General features: G+C 44.7%; 1 protein-coding gene across 9 annotated transcripts in view; it reads left to right on the plus strand.

The window, feature by feature from the left end:
* Hddc2 (HD domain containing 2) overlaps window positions 1-9,951 on the plus strand; it is a 128,446-nt gene that overhangs the window by 11,072 nt on the left and 107,423 nt on the right. For all 9 annotated transcript variants that reach the window (XR_004121591.1, XR_004121592.1, XR_004121595.1 and 6 more), the window contains exon 4: window positions 3,067-3,135. Coding sequence is in view for 4 of the 9 variants with exons in the window: in XM_031380726.1 (XP_031236586.1) it covers window positions 3,067-3,135 (69 nt within the window). In the remaining 5 variants the exon portion in view is untranslated. The remainder of the gene's footprint in view (window positions 1-3,066; window positions 3,136-9,951) is intronic.

Consider the following 9,951-nt stretch of genomic DNA (forward strand, 5'->3'; position numbering starts at 1 on the left):
CTCCTTCCATTTACTAGTTCACTGGAAGTATGTATTAAGATTCCTTAAAATAGTTGGTTCTGGGTTCCATTAGGTGGCTATTTTGAACTCCCATCTAGTTGGTACTGAATCCAGACCTCGTTGCAGATATATATTAAATTTGATGCCTTTAAGTCAGGCATTAACTTCAAAGATTTGAGATTTTCCAGGAGACATCCTAGGACGTACCTTCGAAGACATTGCAGCATCCATGGGGGCGGGGTGGGGGTTATTGGACTATTTGTACCAGCATCGTGAGAACACTCCAAAAACCAAAAAGAAATCAGCCAGGCTAGTGGCCTAAGTCGTCACGTGGGCCCCCTAAGAGGCTACGCAGTAAGCCCTGGGCCCTGCCCCAGTACCAGGGATTTGTAAATGGCTGCAAGAGCCTGGAAGGGGAAGGGAATGAGAGTTGCTTTTGTGGGAATGGTCACCCAAAGGATCCTAACTCGTATGTCAGCTGGGAGATGTGGCTGTAAAATGCCAACTCCTTACTCCCCAGAAAAAGCTGGCCAGGCCCTATCGGGTAACCTAGAGGCTCTCCTGTTGACTGATCCTACCAATTAATATACCAGTGTCTGTACGAGAATTATAGCAAACTGGTAAATAGGAACGTGGAACTGAATGAGTAAGTGTGGGCCCTGGCAGAAGCTAGCCCTGCAGGATAGACCAGGGGGGCACAGCTCATGTGGTAGCAGTTCATATGTACTGCTGTAAGCTGCCTGTGGTGGCAGCAGCGGCAGCAGCTCTTGTGGTGAAAACCTGTGATTCTTGTGGCAACCAGCTAAGGGTGCAGCAGTAGATGGTGCAGCCGGTCCACAAGATCTTGTTGCCTCTGGCAGACCCCGCTTCAGCACTCCACAGCTGCTGTTGATGGTTTTGGCACCAAATGATGTGTTAGAATAGCACCTAATGTCTGGCCACACTACACTAGGCCCAAACAGTTCCATGTGTAAGAGGTTTTATTGGGAGAGAGAGAGACAGGGTGGTGGTGGAAAGAGAAGAGGAAGAGAAAGAGAGAGGAGGACAGAGAGAGGTAGAGGGAGAGGGGGAGAGGGAGGGAGAGAGAGGGGCACGTTCCCTATAGGTGGTGATGTGGTGGTCACAGGTAAAGGTAGAAGGTGAGCCCGATGGATTCTGAGAATATGGTGGCTGTTGCCCTGGCAACAGGTCTGTGAGGCCCACCTATGTGGCATCATTGGTTTCGCAGGCCCTGATGCCAACATGATGGGTAATGAAGTGTGATCTAGAGTAAGAGGATGGAGAAGAAACTCCTGGCTGGTGAAGCTTGTTGGAGGACATTGGTTTCATCTCTGTATAAATATGGACATTAGAGTGACAAGTCATGCTCAAGATTGCCATAGACAAGGAGCTGGCATGGGGAAATGGGCCAGGAAAGGAGATACACTGTCCCTCTGGAAGGACATGAGGGTTTTCTCCACAGAGAGCATGTTAGAAACTTCTTAGGAGGAATTACAGACATGGTAAAGGAAGCACAACTACCAGAGGTGGAGAAACCCGATGACTCCTGACAGGATGGGTCCTGGTTAGTGTTGCCTGAGGCAAGAGTGCAAGGTTCTGCAGTCCATGGAGCTTGCTGCTCTCTTCTGGGTAGGAAAGAACCCCTTCTGGCCCCCATCACCCTTGCTGCTGCCTACGCCTGCTGATTCACAGAGGAATAAACGGCATAGGCAGAAGAACCAAGTAAGCCTCTTAGAGAACATCAAGTTCTTGGCTGAGAAACCCAGGGCCTGGAGAGAGCTGGAGAGTCATTACCTCTGCAGGCTGCTGGTCTAGGTTCAAGAACAGGAAGGTTGGCATTCCTTTGACAGATGGTGTTTATGCACAAAATTTGGCTCTCTGAGACATGCATTAAGATAATTAAATGAAGACTCCTTGCCCTTAAGAAAGATGTGCGTAATATGAACCAGAAGCATCAATTGCCCAGAAATTTCTTGCCTTGCTGGGCAGGATTTTCAAGGAGCATAATAATTTTTATCAGTAAGAAGCTTTTTAATAGGTCAGTATTTCGATGATGTGGTCTCGAAATTGCTAATTCAGGCTTTGGGATGAGCTCATAAGAATAAAGTATCTTGCATGAGGGAGTCAAGGGCTACATTTTGTTCTGACATGTTCAGTGATAGGTTAGTGAGCTAAGAAGGGACAAAGCAAAGTGTTTCCTGTTCAAAGCAAAGTGTTTAAGCATGTACTCCAAGTAGATTGAACTTCAATATACCTATACTCAAATGTCTTTTGAGGACTTCTCAAAAATAAAACAAGAAATAATGTATTGCTGGAATTGTGTTGTAAAATGCAATGTTTATGAAGACAATATTAAAAAGTGTATTTTTTCAAGTTCATTGTGGAGATTTACAATAAAGAAATGAGAAGAATGAAAGTCTAAAATACAATTCTGTCACTCAGGGTGCTGTGATCCTATAATTATGTGCCCGAGCAAGCCACTCAGGCTTGCCACCCTAAGAGCAAATGCTGGTACTGGTGAGTTCTGCTTGCTCTAGATGAAGTTGTAAGCTACAGGCCATTTTTCCTCCCATTGTTTTATAAATATGCATACAAATACTCGTTCCTTTTCTCCAGTTCATTTTCTCCTTCTTGGGAAGGCCTGAGAGTAGCCAGCATTGAGTTGCAAGGACATCCCTTCAAGCAGTTGCTGGGGACACAGTCATTCAACCCCACTGGTTATTGTCCTGCTGTCCACCAGAGTAGAAGAGAGTGTTTTCAGATGGGCAGCCAGTTGAGATGGTAAGCTCCTTTGGAGCAGAGAGAACAGAGTGTTCAGCAGTGCATTCTGGGAAACAGTGTAACTTCTGTTATGTCAATGACGATAATTGCCTTTCTGTGTGATGCTTTTAAGTTTTGCAATAATGGAAGTAATAGAAAATGAATATAATTTTTTTAATAGAACCAGTAAAGACCAGTTTACTAGGAGTTATTCAGAAGAATCTAAGTCCTTTGTTGGGCTTTTGTAGACTAGATACTGACTTAGATGAAGGTAAATGTAATAGATGTAATGATTTCTTATTTCAGGAGGCTATGAAGCAGATAACGCAGCTGCTGCCGGAGGACCTCAGGAAGGAGTTATATGAACTCTGGGAGGTGAGTATACATTCTGGGCTCATTTTATATTTATTGTTATTGAGTTCTATATGGTCTGCCTGTGTTTACTTGCTCAGATTATCTTACTCATGTTTAATTTGTTGTGGTTTTGCCTCCCAGCTGCCACAGAAACTTCTCTGTGCTTAAAGAAGTTTTCCTTTTTCTTTTTGGTTTTTTGGTTTTTTTTTTTTCTTGTTTTTTTGTTTTTTGTTTTTCATTTTCATGACAGGGTTTCTCTGTGTAGCTCTGGCTGGCCTGGAACTCACTCTGTACACCAGGCTGTAAGATTTGGGGGGCTGGTGGACCACACTTCTAGGGCATGTGGAGTGGATATTACCAGATTTTGTCCCAGAGTCAATTTATCTGCATCTTTAACCAACACTGTGACCACAGCCATGATCCTCAGACAGGCAGGTCACCCGAAGGCCACAGCGTCTAATCTTTTTGAGAGGTATGCCACTGGTCTCTTCCATGGCACCAGTTTTTGGGTCAGGACCCTTTTGCTATGCTCTTGTTTTCTGCCACATACAGGTGGAATGGCTTAGTTACTTACATCAGGGAGACCCAGGGCAGGGGCTGACATGAGAGCTGTTTTGATAGTGTCAAAAGCCCCTTGCTCTTTCTCCCCCGACACAAAAGGCTACTTGTTCTTGTTGAGAGGACAGAGAGGGGCCACCATCTTGGCGAACCCGGGTATCCATAGGAGACAGAAGCCTGCTGTGTCCAGGAACTCTCTAACCTGTTTCTGACTCCTAGGTGGTGGGATGTGAAACATAGTTTCCTTTCTGTCATCTGATAGCCATCTCTTCCCTTCCCTGAGCAAATACCCCAGGTAACTGACCTTTTGGCAACATATCTGAGCTTTCTTGGCTGAGGCACGGTAGCCTAACTCTCCCAGTTCCATGAATACACATTTGATCCCTTCCAAACACAGTTCCTTGCTGGATGCAGCTAAAAGAAGGTCATCCACGTACTGCAAGAGAGTTATCTGGGGATTGGATGCTTGGAAGGCAGCTAAGTCTTGATGTAGGGCATCATCAAAAATAGTGGAAGAGTTCTTGAGGCCCTGAGGAAAACGGGTCCACGTGAGCTGGCCCGTTATAACCGACTCAGGGTCTTTCCATTCAAAGGCAGAGTACTCTTGGCTCTTAGGGGCCAGTGATAGGCAGAAGAAGGCATCTTTGAGGTCCAGTACAATATACCAGATCCTAGAGGGACGCAAGGAGCTCAAAAGGTTATATGGGTTAGGAACTGTAGGGTGGAGGTTGGACACCTGTTTGTTTACTTCCTGAGGTCCTGGACAGGTTGATAGTCATTGGACCCTGGCTTTCATACTGGGAGGAGGAAAGTATTCCATGTGGACTGGGCACCTCCACAGGATCCCCAGTTGGAGGAGACCTAGGATGTGGGGCCGGATCCCATCTCAGGCTTCTTTGGACATAGGATCCTGGCGAATGGTTGCTGGGCTGGCCTGGGCCTTCAGCTCCACAAGGACCGGAGGCTGGTTCTTAGCTTTCCCCATTCCTGCTGTCTCAGCCCAAGCCTGTGGGAAGTTCCATAACCACCAATCTACATCTTCAGGCCTGCAATCCTAATTCTCAAAGAGTTGGTACTCATCTTCTAGTTTCATAGTCAGCACCTGGATGGGTTCTCCCTGTCAGCCCCTGACCTGGGGTCCTTCTGGGAGGAAATGGATCGGTGCTCCCATCTTAGTGAGAAGGTCTCATCCTAACAAGGGGCAAGGGCATTCTGGGATGACAATGAATGAGTGAGATACCCGGCCCACACCTAGGCCTACTGTTCTTCAAGTAGTCCATAAGTATTGTTTGTTGCCAGTAGCCCCTTGGACCCAGGACTTCTTTTTGGAAATCAGCCCATCCGATTGTAGGAGGACCGAATATTCTGCCCCTGTGTCCACCAGAAACTGAGTAGGTTTCCCCTCCACAGTAAAGGTTACCCTGGGTTTGGGGAGGGGATCTGAACCCTGTCCCCTCTATTCACTGTCACTGTTCTTTTGAATGGCCAGCACTTTTTTTTTTTTTTTTTTTGGCTTTTGGTTTTTGGAGACAGGGTTTCTCTGTGTAGCCTTGGCTGTCCTGGAACTCACTCTATAGACCAGGCTGGCCTCGAACTCAGAAATCTGCCTGTCTCTGCCTGAATGGCCAGCACTTTATGCCCCACCAGCTTTCTGTCTGAAACATAGGGCCCCTTTTTCTTCTTTTTGGGGGCATTCTCTCAACCAATGCCCCTTTTCTTTACAGTAAGCACATTGATCCTTGGCCAGGGGTTCTCTTCGGTTGCCAGGTACTATCTTACTAAGTTCCCTAATCTCTCTAACTACTGTGGCCAAGATTCTGTGATGCTTCCTTTCCTGTCTCTTTTCTCTTTTTAATTCTCTTGCTTCCTGTTCTTTCTGTTTCCTATCTTCTTTCTCTTCTTCTGTCTCTTGGTTATAAAATACTTTCTCAGCCACCTGCACTAACTCTCTCAAACACTTATCTTGTAACCCATCTAGTTTCTGCAACTTCTTCCTGATACCTTGGCTCAACTGATCAATAAAAGCAACTGTAACAGTAACCTTATGTTCTTTACTGCTGGGATGGTAAGGAGTAAACTGGCGGAAAGCCTCCATGAGCCTCCCTCTGCTAAGGGAGATTCATTCAGCCCCTGGATCACCTCTCTTACCTTAGCCAAATTAGTGGAGCATCTCACTGCTCCCTTGAGACCTGCCAAAAGAGCCTGGCAGAAAACTTTCAAGTGCTCTCTACCTTCAGGCGTGAAGTCCCAGTCTGAACTTGTCAGCGGAAAACCTGCATCAGTATCAACTGGTAGGAGGGAGGGTCGCCCGTCCACCCCAGGGACATTTTTCCTGGCCTTGAGGAGGATATGCTGTTTCTCCTTGGTTGTGAAACTGTAACAGTTGTTGACAGTCATCCCAGGTGGGCTGATGGGAAAAGAGGAGAGATTCAATGAGGTTAGTCAGGCTCTGAGGATTTTCAGTGAAGGATGGGTTGTGGGACTTCCAGTTATACAAATCAGCTGCTGAGAATGGCCAATACTGCAGGGACTAGTGGCCCTGCTCATCGGGAGGGTCACAGGCCCAGAGGGGCAAAATGTTGATCTGGTCAGGGACTGTTCCTCTCTTGTTGCGGGTCCTGTGGGCAGGTCCCTCCAACTCTGAGGATGAAGCCTCTGCACCTCTCTCCTCTTCTGGTGAGGCCAAAGGACCTGCAGCCAATGGTGCCAGGGGTCCTGTAGCTGGACCTACATGAGGGTGGAGTGCGGGGTGGAGGCGGGTAGGGAGGAGGCAGGTCCAAAAGGAGAAGGTCAGCATTGGTGTCCAAGAGGACATTCTTCTTGGCTTGGTCCTGTACAACGAGGATAGACACCCACAGATGGACCCAGTGGGGAGGTTTAGATACCAAATCTTCCGAGACCAGGATGTATGGGATCTGGTCTGGATGACTCCCAGGACCTGTTCTAAAGACTCTCTGTTTGACTAATCGAATAGGAGTCAAGGAGAAAGAGCCATCGGCTGGCCACCTGACCTCAAAGGAAGGCCATTCTGAAGCACAAAGAGTCTTCCATTTATGCTTTTCCACTTCTACTGAGATATTATAGGCCCTAGACCTAACTTCTGCCCAATGTTTAAGAGTCAAACTCATGGGGGTAGACATAGTTTGCCCCATGCTGTCCAAAAATATGGTCAGTCCAAATCCATATGCAAATAAAAGGACAGAGATAGACAGACTGAGGCGCCCCTGCCAGGAACGCCACAAACACAAAACAAAAGAACTCCATAGTGTCTCCTTGCCGCCACCCCCAGATGGAGTCTAACCCTTTTGGATCCGATTTCCCAGATAGAGTCCAGAGTGTCCAGGACTCTGGTAGTCTGCAACATCAAGGTTCAGCTACCTGCCTCGCAAGACTACCTCCAAGAAACAGCTGCGGCTACAGATCAAAAATACAGAAGACACAGATTCAAAAAGTCAGACACAGACACAAAGTGGTACCTACTAGAGCATTCTCTCCTCCAATCTCCACTTGTCCCATGAGAGGAGGATTTTCCCAGCCAATGCACCAAGATGTAAGATTCAGGGTGGATGTCCCACTCATGAAGACACAGAGATGGAGATCGATGCAATAAGCAAGAGGTTTAATAATCCAGTATACTAGGGTTGTCTTGCAATTGGGGCAAAGGTGACCCTGGGGAACAAAAACACACACTCTTTATACCCTTCCAGTATATAGGTTTACAGCTTGAGTTGGTTATCTTTCCCATTGTTCTTTGTTTCCATTGATCTTTGTCCCCCAGGTGAGGAGGAGATATCTGTTGCACATAGGAGGGGTTGGGGGGAGATTCACCCCCTACTGGGGATGTTTCCTGGAACCAGGCATTACTCCCCGCAATTAGGGCATCTCTTGGGGATGAATGTTTGTTCAGTAAACCCTTCTGAAGCTCTCTGTCTTTAGGCTTAATGGACATTCCTGGCTTCCTGGTATTTTTATGAGGTGTCCCTGTTTGCTCAATTCTTACAAGGCTGGCCTCAAACTTAGAAATCCACCTGCCTCTGCCTCCCAAGTGCTGGGATTAAAGGCATGCACCACCACTGCCAGCTTAGAAGTTTTTCTTTGTTATTGTTTGTACTTCTCTTATGGTCTCGGTGCCTAGACAGCTCTCAGTGCACAGTGCTTGTATTTCTGGATGCTTTGTTCACACTCACATATCCATACCTAATTCTTTTATTTGTGTGAATGTGTGCCCACATATGTGTGCAGGCCACAGACCAACCTCAGTTGTCGTTCCTTAGGTATCCCTCACCTTGATTTTGAGACAATATCTCTCAGTGATGCAGAAACTTTAGGATTACAGCATGCTAGTTTCCACTTTGGTTCTGGGGATTGAATTTAAGTCCTCTTGTTTGCAAATAAGCTCATTTACCGACTGAGCCCTCTGCCCAGCCCCCATTTCTAATTCTTAAAACATGTGAATGACATACTTTAAACAAGGTGGGAGACACCTGAGGAGTGGCAGCTAAAGTTGTGTCCTGGACTCCATGTGGCGTTGGGGTAGTTCAGAACTGACCTTTGATCCCACCTTACCAAGTCGCCGTCTTGTGACCTTGTACATGTCCTTTTACTAAGTCTGTTGTCCATCTATAAATGAACAGAGTGAAATCAAGGTGAAAGGCACAGAATGGGCCCATGCAATGCCGGGCTCTTCTGTGCTTGCTCCTCACTATGGGAGATGAGGCTGAAAAGACTGGGCAGGAAGAGCAGAAAGGCACGAGTTAATGTTTTTTTTTCTTTTTTTAATATTAATGTCTATTTTTTATTATATTCAACACAATATATATTTTTATACCAATCACAAAAATGGTAGTCATGTTATTAAATGAACATAAAGTTTGTTTGTTTGTTTGTTTTATTTTTAGTAGAGCTTAAAATCTTGCCTCTTACTGGTACAAGCCCAAAATAAGAACAATTTTTAGACTTTGGAGTTCATTGCAATAAGTCTATACTTCAATGACCCTCACATCACCAAAGGATTTTACCTCCATAGTAGCTAAGCTAAGAGTTAATAGTTCTGCTGCACCAAGGAATGAATTGTAGACATGATTTGAAAACAGATTTCCTGCTATGGTCAAAGCTATTTGACTAGAGTGATTGTCATCATTCTCAGCTCACAGGGAATAGGTTACATTCATTTAAGAAGTGTTGTGTATTAAGATGGTCTATCCATGAAGTCATTCACTAGCTGTTTCAGTGAACAATGGTTCTGCTTGGAGGATGGCACAGACATTAGGTGAGGGTAAGATTCGGGTTCATTGGCTGTGATGATTTTGAAAAGCATTTATCTTAGAAAAAAAATAACTTATAAGTTCCTCTTCTTCAAAATTGAGACAATAATTATAAATATCAAGCAAAACATTCACTCTCACCCTTTCTTGTTCTCTTACAAGCCACCTCCCAAGTTAATTGTCTACATTTCTTTCGTCTGTATAAATAATTTTGATATATATAAGCTGTTCTGAAAACCATAATATAGTGTAAGAACATCAAATAAACAATCCTATTAATAGAGAGGCTGAGATAGGAGAAGCATGATTTCAAGACCATTATGTGTTACTTAACAAGACAGTGTCACGTGCAAACAAGCAGAAAGTGTATATGGATTGTACAATATTGGACCTATTTCTCCAATTACCAAGTTAGAGAGACCACTGGATGATAGCTAACAAATTTCTAATTCTTCATATTTTTGAATTTCAATTGATTAGGATATGTTGGTAATATTAATTTTTATATTAAGAGATATTAAGAAAAAGTAGTTGTTGCTTCCTGTTGTCTTTGTTGTTAGAGGTGGAATTATGTTTGTGTAGGTTTGTTGAAAGATTACTTTCTTGCTTTTTCTAGGGTGTAGTTTCACTCCTTGTGTTGGTGTTTTCCATCTATTATCCTTCGTAGGGCTGTATTTGTGGAAAGATATTGTGTAAATTTGGTTTTGTCATGGAATATCTTGTTTTCTCCATCTCTGATAATTGAGAGTTTTGCTGGGTATAGTAGTCTGGGCTGGCATTTGTGTTCTCTTAGGGTCTGTATGACATCTGTCCAGGATCTTCTAGCCTTCATAGTCTCTGGTGAGAAGTCTAGTGTAATTATGATAGGTCGGACTTCAAATGTTGCTTGACCTTTTCCCCTTATTGCTTTTAAAATTCTTTCTTTGTTTAGTAAATTTGGTGTTTTCATTATTATATGACAGGAGGAATTTCTTTTCTGGTCCAGTCTATTTGGAGTTCTATAGGCTTCTTGTAT

This window comes from Mastomys coucha, unplaced genomic scaffold (assembly GCF_008632895.1).
Source record: "Mastomys coucha isolate ucsf_1 unplaced genomic scaffold, UCSF_Mcou_1 pScaffold2, whole genome shotgun sequence".
Lineage (NCBI taxonomy): Eukaryota > Metazoa > Chordata > Mammalia > Rodentia > Muridae > Mastomys > Mastomys coucha.